Raw genomic sequence first — 25,748 nt, forward strand, 5'->3', positions numbered from 1 at the left:
TCCCTTTCTTTCATTAAAGCACTGGTCATGTCATTCTATACACATTACTTCTGGAGAGAAAAAAAGAAGTAAATTCTCGGCTTTTGAATTTCAAAAGTCTAGCACATTCTCCAAGGGGAGAAGAGAAATTACTCATGAACAAAGGCCATCGATTTGGGAAAACTTTCGATGAGTAAAGGTCAGATCTGGCTGACTCCCCATTCCAGCGATAAATTCCAATTTATACTAGGTTAGATAAAAATTCCCAACTGGGATGGAGAAGAGGAGAGACAAGGAGTAGAGATTTTAGGTTAATATAAAAGGGGACCTCTGAAACATGCAGATGTGACAAATGCATATTAGTTTACAGAGATAGGAGAACTCCCAAGAAAAGCTGGTGGCTGCATAAGCAGGCAGAGAGGGTATTATGCAGCCAGTCAGAGCATGACTCGGGGCAAAAAACGAAACCAAACGAAAAAAAAAAAAACAGAACCAAAAAAACAATTTACCCCAAAGTAGCATAAAACCAGATAGAGTTTTAAAGAACACCACAGATACTTTCGTAGACTAATAGGGCATTTAAGCCACAGGATGATTTCACATTCTCCAAAGCAGTTTGAGAAGATCTCAGAGAAAGCTGTACTTGAACTGTAGGGATGAAGAGTGATTTAGCAGTGTCTTGAATACATAACAGGCCACATGACAATAAGAGTATCATTTTTCACTCCCATGACCAGTCCATTTTTACCATCCCCCCGGTCCACCAACCATAATCCTGATACCTTAGAACTTTCACAGTTACCCCATAATTATATCTTCTTTTCACTTTGCACCAGACGTTTCCCTTGATTGTAATCAACTCCCTAGGACAAGCCCTGGCATAGGAAGTGCTCAGTAAGTATTTGTAAATGAATGAAAAAGTATAGTATATCTCACAAATTTGGAAACAGATATTTTTGCCAAGAAAACCCTCCAATGGCTATAGTAGTCATCACAGTGGCCAATTAGAAGAATTTAGAAGTAGATGGTTCTATCATACTTCATTATTTCTTGTTTAATCACTAATGTTTTGTGCGGATCAAAAACATCCCCAAGTCCTGAGTGCATTCTAGAATACAGCAATAATAAACACAATAAACAAAGCACATGGGAGATATGGCTATTTTATTTTGGTTTGTAAAAATCCCAGTCCACTGAGTTCTTAAAAGACACACAAAATAGGTGACATTTGTTGAGGTCCTGCCAAAGAGGGCCTTTATAAATTTGTTAAAAAGGAATCAGTGTTTCCAACAAATTTTCCTTGGGGAAACTCAGATGTTGGATTTTCCTTAACTTCAAGTTAATTTACACAAATCAGACGACTGCAGGCCTTCGTTTTTGATCAAGGGCAAAAAATATCAATACATGAATTTAAAAAAAAATAATTGGAATCCACAGCTGAAAAGTGAGGATATAAAAAAGTGAAAGGAAGAGGAAATGGACACAGTATAATAAAGTAAGTAATTTTACTGTCTGACTGCCACCACTGTAGAAGGATTTAAACCTAAAGACTAAGATTACAAATATTTTATACTTGAGAAAATTCAGAGAGAGTGATTTAAAAATATATATATAAAAAGCGAATATCCATGGAGAATAGTCATTCCTTGAATGGTTGTTTGAAGGCTTATAATAGGACATAAAAATATTGGAGTCTTCATCTCAAACCCAGTACACTTTGTGAATTTGTTTTTATAATTAGTCCTTCCAAATAAATGAGATTCAGAACCCAATCTCAGGCTTAGGGCAACTGAAGGCAGCTTTGGGTCACTTTTATGTGTTTGACAAACTAGCTCAACTATGGGCTGGTGGTCCTACATCAGTTGTGTCCTTCTCCTGGTGGTCCTTGTCTTCCACTTGCAGATAACAAACTCTTGGCTGTAGCACACTAGCTGTAGTAGAAGGACTCAAGGAGTTGAAGGAGTGTGGCCATCAAGTCCAGCTGTATTGTTTCTACTTGAATAGGCTGAAGCCTCATTAATAAAACACTCCACATTTTAGATGTTTCTGGGAACCTCATATATTTAGATGGGGAGAGGGAAATCAATAAAAATCTAAAAAATTGATACGAGGGAAAGCAATAAAAATCAAAAATCAATAAAAACTACATCTATTGATTTTTCATATTTACCTATTACCTACTGATTTGCTACTATAGAAGATGAGGATTTAACTCTTATATTAACAGCTACCCCTGTCTCTACGCTCATTCACTTCCCCTTTTTCTTTCTCAATAGTTTCATCAGTTTTAATTAAATCCAAATGTGGTTTTTAAAATCATTATGACCCTTTAAATACTGTCCATTGCTAAGTCACATCAAGTATTATTGAAATTTCATTCCATTTCAACTGTTCATTTTTCCTTAATTCCCTCTTTTATTCTTTAAATATTTGCCTTTTTATATAAGTTGTTTTTTTTTTCTAGACACTTTAGTTTTCCACCTCTAGGATGACCTCAGCTGGGACAACTGGAGTAACATAGCTCTCATATCCATATCTGTCTCCTGCGCTAGCCTGGATGTGTCCTCATCTTGACGGCCAAGAGAAAAAAAGCCAAAGTGAAATGTGTAAGCATTCTTTCTAGCCTCTGCATATGTTATATTTGTTAATATCTCACTGGCCAACACAAGTCACATGGCCAAACTCAGAATCAAGGGGGAAGGAAACAGACTGACTCTTTGGTGAGAGAAACTGCAGTCACATTGCAAATAAACACAAGTATAGGAAAGGATGAAGAATCAGGACCATTAATTTAATCAGTCAATCACAGTCATTAATCAGGTGACCATATGTTTTCTAGATTTTCTCGCTTGTTCTCTTTATCTATTTGTTCTACTCTTGTGCCAATATTCTACTGTCTGAATTACTGTAGCTTTATAATAAATCTTGATATTTTGTAATATTAAGTCTTCTAGTTTGTTGTTCATGATTGCCTTAACTTATTTTTTTGCATTTCCATATAAATTTTAGAATCAGTTTGTCAATTTGCACAAAAATATCTGTTGGGATTTCACTGTACTGACAATGTTGAATTTTAGCCAAGCTCTGGGCTATTTAAAAACAGCAAAGGTCAAGAAATCTCCTCATCCTTTTGTGTTCCAAGAAAGAGCTTACTGCAAAGAGCTTCCCTTCCTCACATGACTTAGAGATTCACAGATGCCCGCCTTGTTAATCTATGACAAATCCAGACACAGATCCTCCAAATTCCTATACTTTGTCTCAGAAATGATGAGCTGATCTCTTTGTATTCACTGACAAATCTGGACAAAATGCCTGATAACTTGACTTAATTAAATAGTTATTCAAACTTCTTTCCTTCCTTCAGACCCTTGAGTTTGACTTGCTCTTAAGGTTAAGCAAACATTTGAATGTAGAGTAGAACAAAGGCCCCCTCCCAAGCATCAACTGACCGCTAAGAGAAACATTCCCTGAATGTCTGACATTGCTACTTTCATCACCTTACATGCCTGCCCTACTCACTCACATCTGGTCCTTTCTTGTCTTTATTTTTCACTTTTTAAAAAAATAAAAATAAAAATAAAAGGCCTTTCTGCCTGACCTTTGAGATGCTTTCAGATGTTATGGCTGAGGTATTCTCCCCATTGCAATAGCACCCCTTGCCCTACTACAATCATTTCCTCTCCTTATTTTAATAAATCCTTTGAATAAAGTCTTTCCTTATCTAAATGTGGATTAGTTTTTATTTGACAAACATATGGGTCAATTTGAGGAGAATTAATATCTTTACAACAAATTTTCCATTCCATGAATATGGTATAGCCTTCTACTTTTTAAGGGCTCTCTTAATTTGTCCCAACAATGTTTTGTGCTTTTCAACAGTGAGATCACGCATCTCTTTGCTTAGTTGCATTTCTAATTAGTAGATGTTTTCTGATAGTATTATAAATGGTACTTTTAAAAAATTCATTTTCTAAATGTTTGTGGCTGAAGTATATATTGATTATGTATCTAGTAATCTTACTAAAATCACTTATTAATTATAAGAGCTTGTCTATGGATTTTTTATTTTTTCGCATCTACAGTCATGCTATGAATAGTGACAAATTCATTTTTAATTTTCTAGTGTTTGTGTTTTCTACTTTGTATTATTGTACTGGCTAGGACCAAACAGCACAATGCTTAAATGCAACAGTGATAGCTAGCATGCTTATCTCTTTCTCTATCCGAAGGTAAAGGCCTTCAATAATTTACCATTAATATTATATTTGCTATAGTTTATTTGTATAAAAACAAATAAACTATAGCAAATATACATTTGCTATACTAAAGTTTTTATACATTTTTTAAATCAGATTAAAGAAACTTTCTTTGTAGTTTAAGAAAATTATTAGCAAATACTTTTGGGGGGAAGGAATAGAATATATTCATAAAGGTGAAAATTGAGGAACATTATCTTTGACTCTTTAGATCATGTGCCAAGGAAGTTGCTTCTGTTCTAAACTAAATATTCACAGCATCTTCTTTATCATTTACTTCTCTCAAAAAGAATATATCTTCCTGTGTTTTTTATATGTGTGCATGCTTAACAACTGCAGTTGCATATAAAAAAGTTGTAACTTATGAAAAAAATCAGTAACTTACAACATGCCTCCACTGGGGTGGAGGAGATAAAATAAATTACACAATATTTATGGAGGGCAATTCATAAATATTCGTTAAAAGCTTTATGATATGTACATCATTTGACCCTAAGGTATTCTCTTAGCAATGATATTTTTAGGTACCAAATCCAATAATTATGCAACTATGAATGTGCAGTAGGATTTACTGAAGTGTTGTTTATGATAGAAAAAAAGAAAATGATCTAAATGCTTAGCAATAAAGAAATGACTATAACTACTATATCCATTTCAAAATATGGTATCAGTATGTTAGATTAAAAAAAGAAAAACAAGACTGCACGTATAGTAGAAAATCATTTTTGTTAAAAAAATCTTGTAACTATGGGAGGTGAACAAACAATGTAAATATATATATGCCTTACTGTTAAAATAGACAGTTGAAACACTGGATTTCATTAACCAATGTCACCATAAAAAATAAATTAATTTTAAAAAAAAGAAAGTCTGAAAAAATCTATTTGTATATACATGCATATTTAAAGTGTAAAAGTACATATAAAAATGTTAGGAGTTAACATCTAATAAATCACACGAAATGTCTATACTACATATGCTTATATATGTGTTAAAAATAGCACCAAAAGGAAGTGATGATGATAGCGAGAAACAGTATTGTCATTCACATGTCAACAGATTTTCTTTTTTATTCTGATTCTGAAAGTGTCATTTATTAGCCTAAGGCTGAGCTTTGGCCTTCATTAAAGTACTCATTTTTGAAAACAGTGACTGAGCATTGAACCTTTTGGAGAAATATTAGTAGTGTGAAATTTTAGACACTACTAAAAATGTGAACATATTGACAATTGTTAACAAATTCAGTTAAGTGCGGGCTCCGACCTCTGCTATACCACCAAACTGTCATAATGATTACTGTTTGTTAAATGTGTATGTGGCCTGACATTTGATAAGTATTTTGCATATATTAGCTGTCTCCACCAAGGCTCTGATGGGATGCATTTATCATTTATCATTTATCTATATAGATAAAATTACATTAAAAAATTCACTTACAGTGTTTGTACCATGTATATAGTGAGTGAAAGAAAATTAACCTGAACTGTATTTGTACAGAGATACATATCTCTGTAATTTGTAGAAGGGATTTTCTATGACCACCTTCATATTCATCTATTCCTGTTTTGAAAGTACACTCAAAGAACTAAGCTTTTGACATGCCAGTGATGAACTGACATTATAATAAAACAGGGTAAGCTATTTCCTTATAAATCTTCCCTATCCATCTTAATGCCCTTGAAGCATTATCAAAATAGCATTCTCCCTAGTTACTATTTAGACAAGTGATATATAATTCACGCTAACTCTCCCCACCCTTAATGTCATCGCTTTTCTCTATTTCTTGTCAAATTGGTCAATATCCTGTATAGAAAAAATATTGAATACTTAAAAGGACTGCCCTATCAAACTAATCTACAGTGACAAAAGCAGAGGACCAGGTGCCTGGAATCAGGAGATGAGTTTAGAGGAAAGGGAGTGAACTGAAAAAGGGCTTCAGCAATATTTTGGGGGTGATGGAAATGCTCTCTACTGGTAGTGGTAATTTCATGCATATATACATCTGTCAAAACTGAACTGTACAATAAAAACAGAAGTGATGCATTGTTTTCTGAAGCTTAGATTTCCTATTTCTCTGGCTCAATAAGATAGACTCCAAACTGCATTCCAGACCATCAAGGTGTATTCCATTTTAAATATCTCCACAATTTAGAAGAGATTACCTAGAATTTATTCATTTTTATTTGTTTTAGAGCTGGCAGTCAAACATCTGTTTGTAATATAGATCATTGTTTAGAGAGAAAACTAGAGGTCCCAGCCTTTTTAAAAGCCTCATCCTTGACAATTTGTCACCTTGTAATTATGCCAAGCTGAAGGCAAAAAGAAAAAAGAGTGGGAGAAAGAATATTTTTTTGGAGGCAGACATATTCAGAGTGAAAAAAACTAATGAACATTTTTCACATATAATCACAATGATATTGCTAGAACCATTTGCAGCCTCCAACATAGGATAAAGAAAGCCCCCAAACTTACAACAGTCTGTGAAATCAGTCAGAATAATTGTTACTTTATATTGCAGGTAAGCTATTCCTGAGTCTTACAGAATAAACACATGGAACTCTTCACCTCCCCTACCAAAATAAACAAAATAGGACACATCATTTATTTAAAAAACAATCGCAAATAACCAAAACACTAGAAGTACATTGAAATTAGGATTTCAAAAATGAAATGGCATAAAAGAATTTTTGTCTTTTCTAGATTATCTCCTGGCATATTAATAAAGTGGCAAAAGGTTTTTCTTGGTGGTATTCCTTATTTTTATTTCTATTCTTCATATCTATAATATACTGCTATTTGAACGAAGCCTCTGTAATTCTATGTACTTTTTCCTTAGAATTGACTCTAGCATACTAAACAGTTTTGCCTGGCTGGAGTTGATAAAATAGGAGAGTGCACAATGACACTTCAAGTCTATGAATTCAGTAGGTTCACCCATGCTGCCACCAAACCCTGGGCCCACCACTATCGTCAGAATCAAGGTTATTCACTGAATTCCTTACTCCACCACACTAAGGTAAAACCAAGAGAAAGCAAAAGGACCATGACCGACTTTCTAAAAGTGGTTAAGATGGAATGGGCAGTAATTCTACCTATTCGATGCCAGTCAAGTAACTTTTTTAACTTATTCCAAAAATAAGACAAATAATCCATTGAAAACTAGCCACGATGTGTCCATTTGAGATGAACACAAATCTTTACTCTTTCAATTGAGAGCACAGTAATTTTATATCCTTAAAATATAACCTAATTTAGTTTCCTCATTATTGATTAGTACCATCAAAATTATATTAATTGATCTTCATAGGAAGTCTAAATAACAGCATATCTTTCTGAGCCCATGACTTCCGAGTAAATTTATTTGGAGCACATTTCCATTTTTCTTCCTTACAAGAGTACTTGCTGACTCGCTTTTTAATTTTTCAAAAGACATATTAAAATTCCTTGTTGTGTTTTATATTCCACTGAATCACAGTCTCTTAGAATGATACATTTTCCTAGGTTAATTATTACATTTTTGGATAATATTCTTTGCAAGAGGACAAGGATATGATTGAGGATAAGTGGCTCTGTGTGAAGAACAGAAATAAGACTATATTGGTGGTGAAAATCTAGTATAGTTGGTGATTTGACAGACATTAACATACACAAAATATTTTTTTTCTGAATAAAATGCTCTCAAAAAATAAGAGCCAGATGCATTTGCAACTTTTTTTCTGTTTCTTCAGTTGATTTTATACTACTTACTTTGCCACTGTTTTTCTCTACATTCAGAACTGACTGGCATGCATAGTAAGCCCGTAAGAGTGCCTATATATTAGGAAAATTCAGGATTATATGCCTAATTAAACCTAATTATAATTCACCTGAAGTATTCTTGGTTATTTTTATAGTGTATCCCCTACTTACCCACAAAATCTATTCTAGGCTACCAATTATGTTGGTATTATTGAATGTATTAGTTTCTCTTCAACTGCTTTTAAACAGTTGCTTCATTTCATACATCCTCTCATAACTAAATCTAACTTTTTCCAATACTCACTTCTCTCTCTTCATAGGTTTACTATTCTTGCTCACCTAATCGCTTTTTGATCTTTTCAACTCTTACTCCAACTCCTTGACAATAGGCATCTCCTAAGAGTCAATATTCAGCCATAATATCCTGCCTACATTTCACCCTCTGTGAAAGCTATATCATTCTTATAACCTCAACCATTTTCAATGCCCTTCTAGATCTTCAGATGAGAAAACATGAAGTTTTTGACATTTTTTGCCCCAACTACTCACAAATGCATGTATAAAGTCCCATTGGTGGGTCCTTCACTGTTGTGATCATGCTCTTCCCATTTCCCCCACCTTATGTACCATAACCCATATTGTGCTGCCCTTTAAAACTAAAAATACTCTGGAAATTCTGAAATTTCAGACTTTGAATCACCTCTCTCAGTTTGTCTCACACCTGAATTATCACAAACCTCTTGTCTGACAAAACCAATAGTAAAAAATATGGGTGGATCAAAAAGGCATGTCCAACGACAGAAGCAGAGCCTGTGATTTGACGAGATGGTCAGTAGGAAGTCACCGCAGTAGTGTTATTTTTGCAAGACCTCAAAATTTTGAGAATATCATTGGCGATGCAGCCTTCTTCATTTATAGAAAAGCCAGATACTAGAGGAATCTTGGTGGAATATGACAAGGGCCTAGGAAATAATGTTTGAAAATCATATTTTCATTATTGCTTCATATGATCTCTTTGCCCTACTCAGAACTGATCTTTAACACAGCCACTCGACTCGTGCTACTTCCTCTGCTATGCCCATCCCAGTCATCCACCTACATCTATCCCACTAATCACATGGAAAACCCTTCTTCTCTGCCCTACATATTTTTTAATGACAATCTTGATTCTTACATCTATGGCCTATGCCAAATCTTAATCTCCTCCAGGATACTTTCACAAAAGCAATATAGGTAGCAAAGAGATTATAAACTAGAATTATGCAGCCAGAATGCTGGGTTTCGAAACTTGGCTCCCTTCATGTCCTACACTGTGATGTTGGGCGAATTACTGAACTTCTCTGAGCTTCTGAGACTCCATCGATAAAAGAGGGATATGAGAAACACCCCACCCACAGGGTTACTCTAGTATTCAATGAGATAATCCATGTAAAAGCTGAGCGCACAGCCTAGCACGGAATATGAGCTCAATAAACATCACCCATTATCATTAGCATTGCCGTTTCTCTCCTTATCCCTGGAGGGTAGTGGTGGTGTTTTACTTCTATGAATTGCTATTATACAACCAAATTTCAAAATATTCTGGTACTCACTAATCCAAAGTTAGGTAGTTGCTAGTTAATGTGTACACAGATCTTGCTTTGCCAACTAGAATCAAAGTTTTAAGGGCACAAACCTCTTCCTCGATTCTTTGTTTCTCCTCCTGATAGCATTATTATTAGTGCTGTTAGTAACAACAGTCACTGCCACCAATTAATGACAACTGTGTTCACATTAAACTCTGTGCTTATTCTTTTAACACATTTTATCAGTCAGTCATGTATGTAGGCGAACATTACCGGATAGAAGTCACCATCTACCTTTTAGAGGTAAAAAAAAACAAAACAAAACAAAAGCATAATGCATTATAAAACAGAAAACAGTGCACAGAACAGGTGCTTTCATGCTTTTAAGAGTTAGTTCCATAACCTAGCCAAAGTCAAAGACATACTAGCATGGTCTAAAATGCTGCCCATCACCAAGCATTTTTTAATAGCCTGTTTTGTGATAGCACTGTGCCAGGTACTATGGCTATAAAGATAAGTAGGACATGGTCTTTGACCTTGAGAGGTTTATGGTTTTTGGCTGGCAAAACAAAAAGTTAACTAAATAACATGAATATTTTTACTGTTGTCTCAACAGATCTCTAATGCTATGGAAACACAGAGAAACTGAGGTTTGAGAGATGAATGGACATTCACAAAACAATCTATGTAAAAGAAACAGCATATACAGAGGTGTGGGAGAGGGTCGGAAGAGCACAGTATGCAACTTAGGGAAGCACGTGTGAAACTTCTGGGAATCAATGGTGATGAGTTTGTAGGTGAAAGAAGAAAAAAAATGAAATGAAGTGTCTCACATCCCAAGCAAAAACATTTGGACTTTCTTTAGTGATGGGAAAACACCGAAGGGTTTTAAGCAGTTGGAGCAGAGGGGCATGGATGAAAGGAGAAGGCAGTGACATGATCGGATTTGATTCTAGGACCAAGGACTTTCAGAAGCCTTTTTGGAGGACAGATTACAAGGGGCAACTTTGGAGTCTGTTGTGTTAGTCCCGGAGAGAAAAGATGGTGCCCTGAACCAAAGTACTGGCAGTAAGAAGAAAGACAATGAGATAGATGAAAGAGATATTTAGGAAGCAGAAATAATGATTGAGATCATCAACTGACTATGAATTATGAAGAGGACACATGTTTATCTAGGAGTATTCTGCTTTCATCTATAGATTCTATCTTAAATTTTGTGTCTATTGTGAAAGAAGTATATTATAGAATAATTCTTAGACAAACCAAGAAAGCCAACTGCCTATTATCATCTCTGTACTTTGCTCTTGGAAACTTTTATGAAATAATTTCTTAGAACTTTTATGAAATAACTTCAATTCTTAGAACAATCATAAAGCTTATGCAGGACTCCAGAAAAGCAGGCATAGATGGCCCAGTATGATCTGGCCCCTGTCTATATCTCTTTTTGTTTCCCTTCCAGTGTCAACATTTAATGAAATAATCTTGCAAAAGTCTCCCACCAATGTATCAGACTCATTCCAGAAACCACGAGGATAATTGGAAATGAACAGAAAATTGTCTGCCTATATCTCTTGTTCCACCTTGTGTCTCTCTTCCCCTTAATTTATCGTGCTCCAGTTGCACTGACCTACAGTTTGTTCCTTAAACTTAGCTTGTTCTTCCACTGGAATGCCCTTCCCTTAGATTCCCTTATTGCTGGCTCTTAACTCAAAGCTTACCTTCTCAGAGGCTTTCTGCAACCATTTATCTGAAGTTGGCCTCTCTCCTCTGCCAACCCATTACCCTTTACATTTTATAGTTCTTATCTCTATCTACAAGTATCTTATTTGATTTCCCATTGGTTGTCTCCCCTAGTTAGAATTTCAATCTCTGAGTACAGGCACTTTTGTTTTTTTGTTTTTTGTTTTTTGTTGTTTTTTGCCTTGCTCACAGTTGTACCATGAATACAGTGCCAATATAGTAAGCACTCAATAAACACTGAATGATTAACCAGTTTTAACTGTCCAGAATACAGCTGTATATACTTTACAATGTGCTTTTAAATCCATTAAACCTCTGATGTAAATTCACCAAGAGTAATTAGGCTCACTGTATACATAAGAAAACCGGGACCAACAAGTTTTCCTGACTTTATAAAGTCACATAACTAGTAATTGAAGGTGCAGTAAAAAGAGCTTAATTTTCCATATGATTGATCATCATTAAAAAACTACAGACACAGTTTTTTTTTAATATACTATCAAAGGGATAATGATTAAAGGTCACGTTAACTATAAAAAATTATTACTTCATTAATTTAAAGAAAAAGCAATAAATTTAGATATTTAACATGGTTTAGGAAATTTTAGGATTTTACTAAGATTCTCCTACATCAAAATTAGTTAAAAGGGCATTGGAATGGGGGAAATCAAAATGACTCTATACATGAAAACAATTACGTATAAAGACATCAATTTAATCTGTTTGTTGAAACAAATCCCTATGTACTTACTGAGTTTATTCACCCTCTTTTTCCTGGATATAACAGCATTTAACAAAATGACAATTATTTTCCTTTTCAATTTTATTCCTTTCAGATGAATAAGTGCTTATTTGCCTCTTTCGTTTATTTTTGTCAAGAATAGAAATGGTATTAATTTGGTATTTGTGTATTTGTGCATGCACCAATGAATAGAAGCACTATAGCTATCATCAAGATCTTGAAAAGAAAGTTAGTAAAAAAAACATTTAAAAATGATTTTAGACTGCATATCAGAAAATGATCTTTTTGGCAAGTGCACAGTTTTTTTTTTGTCCTATTTAGGTTTTATGTAATAAAGTAGGTTATAATCAAAGAATATCAAAATTCTAATAATCTATTCACATTCGCTAAATTTCTTCCAGGATTCAGAAATTCAATTTTTATTACTAGTTAATTCCATTTTGCTTAATATACATTTTCCTATATCAGATTTTTAAAATAGCTAATGAGTTATTAAAGTAATATTTAAACTTAAATAGAATCAAATTCATGTTAACCCATGGATTAAAAGTATTTTTCTGATTATTCCATACAAAATTTGCTAAGATAATAGTCATTTTACTCTCACAAATATGATGTGCAACTACTTCTGGAAAAGCTTATCACTGTCACTCTCTCTTCATTCCTGTACTGCCAATAATATGTTCTAAGACTTAAAAATAAATGAATATAAATACATGCTAAAAATCACTGCTGCATTTATAATAAATGTTTTTAAACAAAATTTCTTTTACAAGTGCTTATACTTCATGGGATTGGTAAATGTTGCACCAGATATAAGGAGTTGGCAGGATTATTCAGAGAAAAAAAAAAAAAAGATGAGGATGAGAACTCAAACGTCACATAGGCCCCCTTCAGATCAAAAGGTTATTTCCATAAGTCTTGAAAGGATTCCACTGGAAAGAAAAGTTGAATGGTAACATTTCAATTAAAAAAAATACTTTAAAGGTAGGTCAGCAAGTCAGAGGATTTTGGAACTGGAAGAAGCCTTAAGGATTATCGAAAGCAATCTCCTTATGTTATAAACAAGGAAGAGAACCAGAGTATAGACTTTACCAAGAGTTAACAAATGGCAGGACCATGACTGAAAGGAATGAGCCCCAACTCCCTGGGTGAAGCAGCTATGTGCATCAAGGACCAGGGGCTACAATTATGAGTCCACTCTCACTGACCGCTGATTTGGGAGGAATTATCCCCTACGCTAAGCCTTCATGTCCTCATCCATGCAGAGCAGATCAACTTGCACCTACCTCACAGGGTGACTGACGGCTTATGGCTCGGGCTTAGCAACATGTAGCAGTGGCCATCAGCATTATTCTCCCAGAGATGCTTCTCATTGAATTGTATGTACACTGGGGCATTGCCAGCAGGGCATGAGTTGAAAGGCACAAGAAAATCCACAGATCATCTTTATATTATACCTATTTTTTATTCTTTTTTTTTTTTGGAAATAATTTTAGATTTACAGTATAGTTGTGTAGATAAAATAGTGTGCTTCTCTATACCTGTCACACAGCTTCCCCTAATATTCACATCTTACATAACCATATTACATTCAACAAGACTAAGAAATTAACATTGGTGCAATTTTAATTGAAATGTTACCCTTAACTACAAAACTTGGGTTTCCCCAATTTGTCAATTATTGTTCTTGTCCTATTCCAGGATTCAGTCTAGGATAACATACTGCACTTCATATATCCTAGGCCTTAAATTGGACCTTATCTTAATCTAAGACTGTACTGCTGAGAGCTATTGATCAAAATCAAGGGGCTCATAGTTAAGCAAGGAACATGGTAGATGAATCCACTTAACCCAATACAGTGAGTGCCACAGACATGTATTAACCAACTCACCAGCGATTGAAATTGAAATGCCTTTAGTTCTTCAAGTACCCCCTTAGCATGGCACTGATGCTATGCTCTGTCTTGTTTTTAAGTTAAATCTTGAAGTAACAAGTAAAAACAGCGGATATGGACACCTTTGATTAACATGCTTTGGCATTCCTATTTTCCTCCTTGGGGAATTACACATTTTTGTTGCTAATGCCCAAGTCACAAAGATATAACCTTTAAATTAAGAAAAAAATCTTGCCAACAGAAATCAGACAGATCCTAAGACAGGCCACTCATTCTCAGAGGAAGTAGAAGGTTATTCCCCAGCTTGGAAATGACCTAAGAGAGTACCTGATAGATAATGTCTGACAACGTTTTACAAATGCCCATGCTCTTCCAAGTACTAATTCCAAGCACTGCAAAGAGAAAGCAATTGCGGAGGACTATGGAAAAGCAGCAATTTCTTCTCCTGCAAAAGCCACATGGGGATTTATGGGGAGATGGAACGTGATTACGGCCTGGAGCTTAGCCAGGGCAGGAAGATGACCAAGCGATGGTCTCTGCCTGCCTTAACAAATGATGACTTTTCTGATGTGACTGATGTTCCATCGCCCCTCCTTCTCATTTGTTTTACCTGACACGGCTCTGTAGCTACAGAGGAGCAAGGAAGACTGCAAATAGGCATTCTGGCACCACTTGATTGTCAGAAGTTGGAGGAAGAGGACACCGATAAGACCTAATTCTGGAAGTTCTGACTATAACAAAAGCACCGGCTTCCTGGGGGAGTGCTGAGAAGTGGTGTCACCTCCCTGCCATGCCGCTCTTTCATTACTGCTGCATGAACCAAAGTAGTCACGTTTGCTGAGTACTCACTATACTAAGAAACTCTGCCAAAGGCTTTTGATATAGAGCAGCATCAAAATGTACCCACTACAACTCAGGTGGGTGAAAAAAAATCTATTCTTTATTTTCCGTAATTGATCTCATCCTGTTTTCAGTCCCCATCTCTAAGAATCATATAAAATCTTCATTTTGAGAGAGAAATTCATCTTTCTTCTGGTTTCAAACTTTAGGCAATTTTAGCATATTTCAGAGATTTTGCTTACTTGTGTATTGGCTCCAAAAGAATGCTTACTTGACATCATGGCAGAGAGTACGGTACCTCTGAGGGTCTTATTGGATCCTCAGTGTCTATAATGTGTCATGTATGGATGCTTCACTAACAGGCTCCTCCTTTGTGACTATCCCTTCCTACAGTCCTCGCTTGTGATGATTCTCCAGGGCTTGGATGTGAAACTCCTGGCCATCCACTTGTGTGAAACTTACTAGCCAATACCTATGTCCATCTTCAGCTCTCTTCGGAAACGCTAGGTTCCCATCAGACTGCACGGAGTTGACTATCTCAAAAACAGCACCACTGCTCATTCCATTCCACCCTCTCCTAGTGCATTCCCCACTGGGCAGGCAGAGTAATTCTTTCCAAGTGACAATCAGATCATGGCGCACTACTGCCCATAGCTGTCCATGGCTTTCCACTTAACTTAGAATAAAATTCATAATTGCTACTGAGGTCTAGAGGGTTCTATATGGTCTGAAATACCACCACCCTCCTGCTTCCCTTGGTGACTAACCAACTCTCCTTTGTTCATTCAGCTCCAGCCATACTGGCTTCCTTATTATTCTTCCAACAAGCCACATATACTCCCACCTCAGGTCCTTTGCACAGGCTCACATGCTATTAGTTCACTTTGGACACTTTCCCCCGAAACTCACATGCTGATATGCTGCTGTCTCCGGCGACCTTCTGTTTACCCTCTCTGAGATAGCGAGCACCTGACCGTTCTCCTCTCCGGCCCCTTCTTTTTCTTCACAGCACTTCTCACTACCTGGCATTTTATAGTGATCTGCTTGTATCTAGTTTGTCCTCTTCCACCAAGAATATACATCTGTTAACAACCTTTTGAAATGGGTCTTAAGATTGCTATTATTTCCATTGTACGGATGAAGAAATTAAGTTCAATGAGTTTAAGTGATTTGCAGAAGCTCAAATAATAATAATTATTGCCTTTCTACCCCAAGAACAAAAGTGCACAAGATGTGTGGTTATATAAAGGAGAAAATGTGACAAAAAGACTGCTAGCAACCTACCCAGGATCCTACAGCAACAGGGGCCCAAGAGGAGCATGCGGTAAGTAAGCCAGTGGCTACTCAGCAATAATTTCACTGTTTTCTGTAAACAAACCTCTTCTGAGGAAGCCTGTTTATTTTTCAAGTGGTCAAAGCAGCAGCTGGGTTGCAGATAATCAGGGAGCCTGGGGGCAATTAGTTTTCACGTTTTGACAGTGAGAAAGTAGGAGAGCCTCAGCATTTTAGGAACTGTTGTCATGCTTGGGAAGTTCTTTATTGGGCCTCAGGATCAGATGTTTCTCTTGTCAGCCATTTTGATTCCTAAGGACAAGGATGGGAGCCCTGAGCCTCGCTTCCTCCATTAATGTACTCATCACCTCCAGGGTGTGCAGACAGCAGTGGGAAAGACTCCTGGTCAGCAGCCCTGTGACTGCTAATGACATGTGTATATTTCTTCTTGCTGAACCTCAACTCCTTGAGAGCTGAGCCCCAGCCTTGTTCCTCTTTTCAGCTCCCAGACCACCTGGCACAGAACAGGTGTTCAATAAATCTCTGTTGTAGTGACTTGGCATTTCACTTAATTAGTCCAGGCCTGGTTTTCTAATCTGTCAAATGGGAGAGTGAAGCTCTCTACAAGGATTATTAGGTTGAACAAATAAAATCAAGTAGATTTCTTTTTCTTAATAGCACACACAAGATGTATTGGCTTTTCTTTAACTTTAAAAAGTAAAACGAGTGCGTTGTGAGCCTTTTAGGAGGCACGACATTACTTCACTTGTCAGGGAACACAGTTTCAGTGAGGAAAAAGTTCAAGTTTTAATTGGAGCTTACGCAGTCACTCAGGGTGGTAACACTTAATAGAGGATGGAAATTAAGTTGTATATTCAACCAGGAAGTTAATAAATGATCTAATTGGCTCAATCTTATCTCCCAAAATTATGTTGCAAATTGAAATAATAATATTGGCCTACATTAGCCTAATACTTAAGAGTATTTACTTTTTCTAACAAGATAGGAAAAACCGATGGTCTTATTTTATCCCAGTTACCATTTAATAATTTACTTTGTGCTAGCTGCTTTGTTAAACGTTTGATATGAATGATCTCATTTGTTCCTCAAAATCATCCTATCATGTATGGATTTTTCCTATTTCTCTGAGACAAAGCGAACTTAAGGCACTTGCTCAAGGTCACACAGCTAAGAAATAGAGCTGATAATCAAGCCCATGTACTGTGGTAAACATGTCACCATACTGCAACCCTGAAATCAATCAAAAGAAGCTATCCATCATCCACCCGTTCACCTACACATTCACCCATCTACCATCCATGCATGCATCCATCCATGTATCCAACAAAGATCTATCATCACTTACCATGAAGAAAGCCCTGTGGAAGCTGCTAGGGAATACACGGAGAAAACTGACAGTTCTGCCATCATGAAGCTTGAAATCCAGTGTAGAACAACAACATTAAACAAATAACCAAACGCATAATTACAAATTACTGTAAGTGACGAGAAGGAAAATCACAGGGCACTATGAGAATACTGAACACCACGAGAGAGAGTAACAAGGAAGCAAATGCAGAAAGTCAGTTAGGAAAAGAAGTCAGGGAAGGGTCCTCTGAAATATAAACCTGGCACGAGAACGGAGGGGAAACAAAGCAGTGAGGGCGACTGGAGTGTGTGTTCCGTGAGAGCCAGGTGTCTGTGGAGACACTGAGCTGGAGAGAAAGCCGGGCCTGAGAATGAGAGAAGCAAAACTCAGAAATCAGAGAAGAGTGGAGAAAGAAGTGGAAAAAAAAAAAAAAAAAAGCCAGAATGCAGAAAGATAGGGAAGGGGGTTGTAAGGGGCGGGGGAAGAATGGGAAGAGGGAAAAGGCACTGCCAGAGAAAAGTTCTTAAATTATAGGATCACTGGCGGGGCGGAACTGTCTTCACCATGCAGGTTATGACAGCGCTAAGTGCAGAGAACATCCAAAACTGTCTAAAAATTCCTCCTCAGAACTTCACCTCGGCCTTATGTACTAAGTCAGCAATGCTAGGCATGGCCCTTCGTCCAGTCTGAAAGATGAAAGATTTGACAGAGGTCTGCTCTAAGGAGGCTCTGGATAAACTCAGCTTCACCATCGCACCCTGAAAAGCTGCAAACACTGCGGTCTCTCTTAAGTGGTTTACTTTATGTCCTTATAAAGCAATAATCAGTATTATTTTTAATGATATATTAAAGTGACATATTAATGGAGACAAGGTACATCTAATAAGAAAACTTCAATTAAGTTCCAGAGCCCGAAAAGGCGATACAAATAACAGGCACAGGAAGAGGAAGAGAAGATAGAGTCTTAGAGATTAAGACAATGCCAAGGGCAGATTACTGAGGGGGCATTTTCCATGCAAAGCCAAGTCACAGAGCAACAAAAATACTGCCTCGGCATACTGTAAGCATCTCCCTCAGAAACGTTCTTTCTGGCTGTTTCCGAAAATCTGCCAGAAAATCTGTGCAAGATGCACTGGTCTAAAATTCTTCAGACTAAACAAAGACTTTTTGCCTTCTTTTGAAAAATGTCTATTACTAAAATGTTCACAATCAAGAGATACTTAAGACAAAAAAAAAAAAAAAGAACAAACAGTAAGTAAACTAGAGAAAATAATGGCATTTCTTCCTGAAGCAGCCTATCTGCAACTTTCAAACAGTTTGAAGTATTTATCTTTAGAGACTAATATTTGAAAGGTATCTAAACCCTATATACACAAGTAAAAGGCAACTGTCAATACCATCCAGATCTAGGGCACTCTTACAAGTTCACGCACCTCTAGGCTCAAGTGTTCAACCAGAAAAATCAACAGGTTTCCAGGCAGTATGTAGTAGAGATTGAAGCATCTGGGCTCCATCATCTTACATTTTTGGCAACACAAAAATAACACCCTAAAGTAAAAAAAAAAAAAAAAAAAAAGTGTTAAAATGAGATTCATCTACTCTTCTTAGAGGATAAAACAGTTACCTCTGAAAGAGATTCGATCTCGGTCTTTTTTCAAGAGTTTTTATTTCATGCAATGTTGAAAAACAAGATTAAAGAGCAGAGAGAACATAAAGGGATGTGTACCACCACTTAGAATGTCCACTAACAAGTATTTTTTCTGCCCCTCCTTATTGCAAATTATTATTAATGACCCAACTAAAGTCTTGTTACTTCCAAGAAACTTGCAAAAGTACAGCCTTAAAGATTCCTTTCCTCTTCAACTCCTGAGGTCCTTGCTATCACTACAATTTGACTCTTAAGCATATACTCTCTGGTGAGGTCTCTTGAATTAAAAATATATGTATACACACATTACAATTATACAAATTATAAAATTTATATTTTACAATTATCCATTTTATATATACATGTGTGTATATACAGGCATACATGTAAATAACATGCATATAAAATATATTGAGCAATCACTATATTTCAGGCCCTATCAAATGTCCTCACATATCGTAATTAATCAACAAAACAACTAATAGAAATCATGTCAGTTTTTCAGAGGACTAAGTAAAGTTATTTCTTTATCATTAAAATCTTTATTTATGAAGTTATAAAGACAGTTGTACATGTCTTGCCTCTTTGAATAGTTTATGAGACCTTGGAGAGCTGGGACCGATAGTATCTAGATCTGTGTCACTTGGAAAGCCTAGCACATTGTCTTGTGCACAACATGCACTTGCAGATGCCTATGTGTTTTGATTTGATATTGGAAAGACCAGCAAGGTACTGCTTACTTAAAATGTGCCCTCTACAAATGACTGACATTTCAGTTCAATATTGACTTGGAAATAAAATTCAAGACCAATTCATATTTGGTACTAAAACCAAATACCAAATGAATATAAATGGGAGGCATTTCTATATCTGCCTTTCTTTTTGGTATTTCCAGCATGGGCAGATGCAGGGTGAAAACAGTCAGAAGTGCAGCTCCCTCATTGTAAAACAATGATGCTGACACCAGGGTTCAGTGCCATTTCACAAAGGGAGCTGCAGGGGCAGGAGTGGGGAACGATGCTGAAAAGGAAGAGAGAGAGAGAGAAAAAAAAAGACTGACATTCACAGCCTGTAGATTAAAAATCCAACGAAAAGAGAATAAGAAGCCAGTCCAACAATTGATAGAATTTTCAATGCAGTCAACCTAAGCTTCAATATTTATTCCAACAGGAAAATCGAACCTCAAGTCCAAAAATGACTCTTAGCTCCCATTCTCTGCTCAAATACACATACATTTACATTTATGGGTGACGATGTGGCTATATTTAAATTCTCAGCTCTAAAAGCTGCAAGACTGTAAATAGACTCATTTGAGCTATTTTATCAAATTCTATTAGCTTTCCTTCCTTGCCATTCTCCAAGGCAGGCAAAGTTCAGACGTGCAGAAAATGTAAATGATTTCTGTATGGATAGATTCCCAACTCAGAAATCAGCTCATGCTTACTTCTGAGAGGTTGTTGAGTAATGCTCAGTCATGTCTTTATGCTAAAGGAGTAAATCTCGGCATGAGGAGTCAATGGAATGTAGTACCCGAGGTAAGAAATGAAAGGGGAAAAAAAGCCATTACACTAGCACCGTATGGCACCTCAGACCCAACGGGCCTTGTCTTCAGGGTAGAAAAAGCACAGTAAACATAGACGAGGACTGAACACATCACCCTATGGAGAGAATCGTGTGCAGTTAATTATAGTGCCTGTCTGGGCTCTGAGACAGAGGGAGTCAAGGACACCGTCAAGCTAGGACTTCTCCATGAGGTCTGATGGGGTCCTATAGAGGCATCAGCCCTGACCTGGTTCCTCAAGACTGGACTCCAAAAGGAGTGGATTTCGCTCCCACTGGCTCATTTCTCAATTTGCATACAAGTGGTGAGATGATATGCATATCTTAACCATTTAGTATCGCCCTAAATTCCTTTTACCTTAGTACTTCCTCTTGATTCATCCTCAGGAAAGTGGGATCCAGCATTCTCAAAATTGGAGAAAGTGTGTCACAATCATTGACAGAAAAAATATACATTAAAATGATGGGCTAGTAAGTTTAAAAGTCTCTGAAATCTACCTTATGACAGAAAAAAATTTAGAGGAAGCTTGGTTACATTCCCACCTCACTCCTCATTATCTAAACCTAGAAAGGGACCTCTTGAGCAGAGGAGGGAAGTTCATTTAAAAAAACAAGACAATTAGATGTTGATGTGATAACAAACTCCTGTCTTGCATACTCCCCACCAGCCTTGTGTGTGAGAAGATTATAGAATAAGATTTAGTTTTTAAGGATTTTAGAGCCGAAGGCAATTTTGGTCCATCCTGCATGGAATTATGGAGGCAGAGTATTTTGGATCTGCCCTAAGCCAGTGTTTTGATGTGCATATGAGTCATCTCCCAGAAACCCAGAGCAACTTGAGGAAACAGTGAAGACATCATCCCATCCCCTGAGCAGGGAGAAGGCATCAGATGAGAGAATAAACTGGAGGTTTAAATAGTCCTCAAAGTCAAAATGAACAGGGAATTATGGTAATGGGTGCTGTGGTAGGACTTGAGAGGATGATTTTATATCTCAGCAGAAACTGGAATTTTAAGAGAGTTAAATCTAAAAACAGCTTGGCAGCTTCCCTGCAAATGCTAAGTACTTGGTTTATGCTCATCAGATTTACTCAGCTCTACCTCCTCCCTGGTCCTTGGCCATTTGTTCAATGGAAAGCTGGGGCCACTATCGTTATGGCCTCATCTATCAACTCGCTGCCTCACCCTACGTGAGGGCTGGTCACCATCGCAGCTGCATCAAAAAGAGTTCTAGCACCTCTGGCTTCCAAGCCCAAAGCCACCAGATCACAGAGGCTCTGCATCTTCCAGACTCAAGTAGAACACTGCTGATTAGACATGAGATGCAGCTTCCCCAACAGTTGCCTAGAAAGGCTGTTTGACAAAACCAGGAAGGGTAGACAAACTTTCAATGATTGGAGGGAGCCAACTGTGTTTGTCTGTCAAGTCGCAGCCAGTTCTGTAATCTACCGACTTTTATTTGCTTGTTTCCTTCCTTGGCTCACTTTTCTTTTTTCTCTCTCTCTTACCATCCTGGGACTACACACTGGGCTAATCATTAACATGTATGTTTTGTCGCACACTGCATGTCCTAGAAAATCTAGGCTAAGGCACCTGGTACTTAAAGTTAACTCCAGGAACGAACAGAAGAGAAGGGAAAACCCTAAACTTGACTTGAAATTAACAACAAATGGCTAAATTTGACTAAATTTAGCAAGCAGTACTAGACTGGGAAGCTGGCATAGTAACTTTAAAAAGTTACATCTTCATACTCCTTTGTGGCTTATGAATTAATTAATTGCTATATTGAGAAACATTAAAAAGTTTAAACATAATGAAACTCCTTTGCCTGAGGGCTTGAAATGAAACACACAGTTGTGATTCGAAATTAAAAGCCATTCAGGAAAAAGAAAAGCAGAGGAAAGCATTCATGTCTATACCACAAACATACAGTGGCTTCTCTACCTCTTCTGTGTCATTTATTCCTTGTTTTACAATAGAACAGGGAAGCATAAGCAATGGCTAAGAAGTTAACATAGAAGAGCATGGGTTTTGGTGTCAAAGGCATCCAGTCTTAGTATTACTGCTTCGACTCATCAGCTTTGTGCCCTTGGACAACTGACTGACCTCTCAGTCTCCTCATCCAGAAAATAGAGACAAAAGCACATACCTCTGGGTTTACTGTGAATGCAAAGATATGGTTCCTAGCACTGGGCCTGGAAAATAGTAAGCACTTAAGAAATGTGTTCTATGATTATTATCAAGGTGTTTGGTTGAGTGGAATTTGAGAAATTCAACAACTTAACAAAGAGCAAAGTGATACTAAGGTAGATATTCACTACAGAATTAGAAGCAAAAATAAAGTTTTTATCACTCTATCCCTCTCAGGAGCTTTTTAGTCCTCCCTGTGGTAAAATGGACAGGAAGTGTCTTCAAGTTAAGATAGAAACTTCGATATTTGATCTTTGAGCAGTGATTCCTTTAGTTTCAGAAATATTGATCTAGAAAGAAAGGTATAGGGGTTCATAAATAAAAATAAAGGAATGTATTACGCTAACATCTAAGGAAAGGCCCAAGGGTAAACCCAATATGCTTCTGTGTTTGCAAATAAGGTTTTATTGGGACACAGCCACACCCATTCATTCACACACAGTCCATGGCTGCTCTCTTATGTGAAGAGAAAGCTAATGGTCCACAAAGCCTAAAATATGTACTATCTGGCTCTTCAGAGAAAAAGTTTGCCGATTTCTGATCACAGAGAAGAAACTGAAGGAAGAGGCAAGAATAGGAGAAACAAGCTAGAAGAAAAGTGTCAGGAAATATCAAGTGAGGTGACTTCAGACGATAACATAATCCTTGTTATTCGAAGGTTCGTGCAAATAGAGAAGAGGCAAAGAAATACTAATCTCAAATCAAGCTCACTGTTAGTAAAAGACTAACAGCATATGTACTACTTAAAGATAAATGTTAACACCAAGAATGCTCATGTATTTCTCTCCCAGAATCTTAAAGTAAAACGTGTATCTTAGGAAATGTAGTTAAAGTAAGCAGATATCGTTAAGAGATAGCCTCTTGTATGAACCGAAGGCAAAAATAATCGGATTTGATTTGTTATAGTTGTTGATTTATATGATTATTACAAAAACAACTTTGAGACTATAAAAACTATTTTCAAATAAATGTACTTCTATGCATTTGTACTTTATTAGTTCATTAAAAGAAATGATGGAATAAAATATCGGAAGTGGAGTTTTATTAAAAAAAACTAAAGAGATCAATTATTTAAGAATTTCAAATTAGTGTATAAAAGTGATGCCGGAACAGATCTTTATCTGAACATTGATATAACTCTGTTAAAATAAATTTATTTCCTTCTAGTTTCATATTATCTTAAAAGTTTAGTTTATTTACGATACTAACACATTTCCTTTTCTGAGATAGTTTTATTCCTTACGTAAATATTGTATCTTATTGTGATACACTTGTGAAAAAAATTAAAGATTTAAAAATATGTGTACACCAATTTAATGCAATGAACCGTACCGATTCAAAACATTTACTAAACATTATTTTGCTCAAGATTTCTTTATTAAAAAAATATAATTTCTGATTGTCTACCAAACTCCAGGGTTTGATGAGTACTTAAGAAAACAGGCACCTTTTCTTGATAATCAAAAACACTTACCAAACTCTATATATGTAGCAGTATGAGACTAAAGAAATTAAGGTATTCTCATATAACCATTATAATTATTTAGATATTTAATGGCATAGAAAATAGGTTTACAGTATACTAAGTGGAAATCTTGCAACCATGGATTCCCTTTCTATAAGAAAAACATTTCTGTGTATATTTAAAAATATGGAGTGATTCTTTCTGGAGTTGGGAGATTATTAGTGACTCCTACTTTCCTTTAGATACTTTTTTTGTATTTTATAAATTTTATTTATTCGATGTTTATTCCATTGTAGTTTACAAAGTAAAAAGTTCTATAAACATTTCATAAATAGTATTTATATGAAAATGGTTATTATAACCTGAAAAATTATAATCCCTCTTGAAGCAAAAGGTATAATGGGTTTATTTTTAATGTGTAGTTGGGAGAGAACGCATATGATATATACATAGTGGTTAAGATCTTAATTTTTTGTGGCCAGTTTTTTTTCATTTGCCTAAAATCTAATCTCAAAGAATTTATACTTAAAAATTGGTTATTTCTTTAAAATATAAAGCTTAATTAATTCAAGTACTGAGTAGATATTCAGAGTATCAAAAAGTAGGTGAAATTTACATATTTTATTCTTTAACAAAGATTCATAGCCCAGAGCCTTTACTTATGATTATATTCTGATGATTAACAACCATAATTTTTTGTAGCACATGACTTTTTATAAGGCTCTTTTATGACTTTATTTGATCTTCCAAATAGTCTTGTGAAATAGGCAGGGCAGATATGGCCGTTCCTGTAACGGTGGAAAAGAGACTCACAGTGCTCATCACATAAACTAAAACAAGGTGCAGACCTGGGATGGAAACTCCAAATCCCGTTCCCTTCCTAAGACAGTATGCTGCTTCTTGAAACCATTAATAACAAGTACGCCACTTTGAAGAATGGTTAAAGGAATAGAGTGCATCACTCACAGCCACGCATTTAATAAAGATGACGTGAAGTTCAATGACAGTTGTTGCAGCATAGTTTAAGATTTGCAGTTAGAGCTAGGAGATCAATTCTAGTCCTTTCTACCACTTGAGTAGGCTGTGTGATTTCTAGAATGTCCCAAGCCTAGACGTGTGAAATATCCTCCGGCTTCCTGATTCTAAAGATCTTAATTTCATAAACAATTAAGTAAATTCATAAACAATTAAGCGAATAGAGCCACGACTTTCCTCCATACGCCCTTGCATATTGACTCCTGCCTTCTGTATTGGTCCCGGTGTCCTGGATGATGATCTATGTGGGCCTCCTGGTTGCCCTCAACACTTGGATAGGTTTGGTTAATACAGGGTGTTAGCAGGAGGTCAGCGAGCAAGAGAGGAGTGGGGTGAGGCTGCTTATTCCTCTGCCCGCCCCGCCCCACTCCTTCGGAACTAGAAGCTCTTCTAGCTTCTGCTATTGCTGAGCCCAAAGTACAGCACTATTCAGGATTTCTCTAAACCCACCT

General features: G+C 36.5%; 1 protein-coding gene across 6 annotated transcripts in view; it reads right to left on the reverse strand.

Annotated features, from left to right (window-relative positions):
• The window catches only part of SGCD (sarcoglycan delta), a 1,401,159-nt gene that overhangs the window by 482,619 nt on the left and 892,792 nt on the right, over window positions 1-25,748 (reverse strand). For all 6 annotated transcript variants that reach the window (XM_023528634.1, XM_023528637.1, XM_023528635.1 and 3 more), the window contains one exon: window positions 18,833-18,947. In XM_023528634.1, coding sequence (XP_023384402.1) covers window positions 18,833-18,916 — 84 coding nt within the window. In that variant the 5' untranslated portion in view covers window positions 18,917-18,947. The remainder of the gene's footprint in view (window positions 1-18,832; window positions 18,948-25,748) is intronic.

This window comes from Pteropus vampyrus, unplaced genomic scaffold (genome assembly GCF_000151845.1).
Source record: "Pteropus vampyrus isolate Shadow unplaced genomic scaffold, Pvam_2.0 Scaffold30, whole genome shotgun sequence".
Lineage (NCBI taxonomy): Eukaryota > Metazoa > Chordata > Mammalia > Chiroptera > Pteropodidae > Pteropus > Pteropus vampyrus.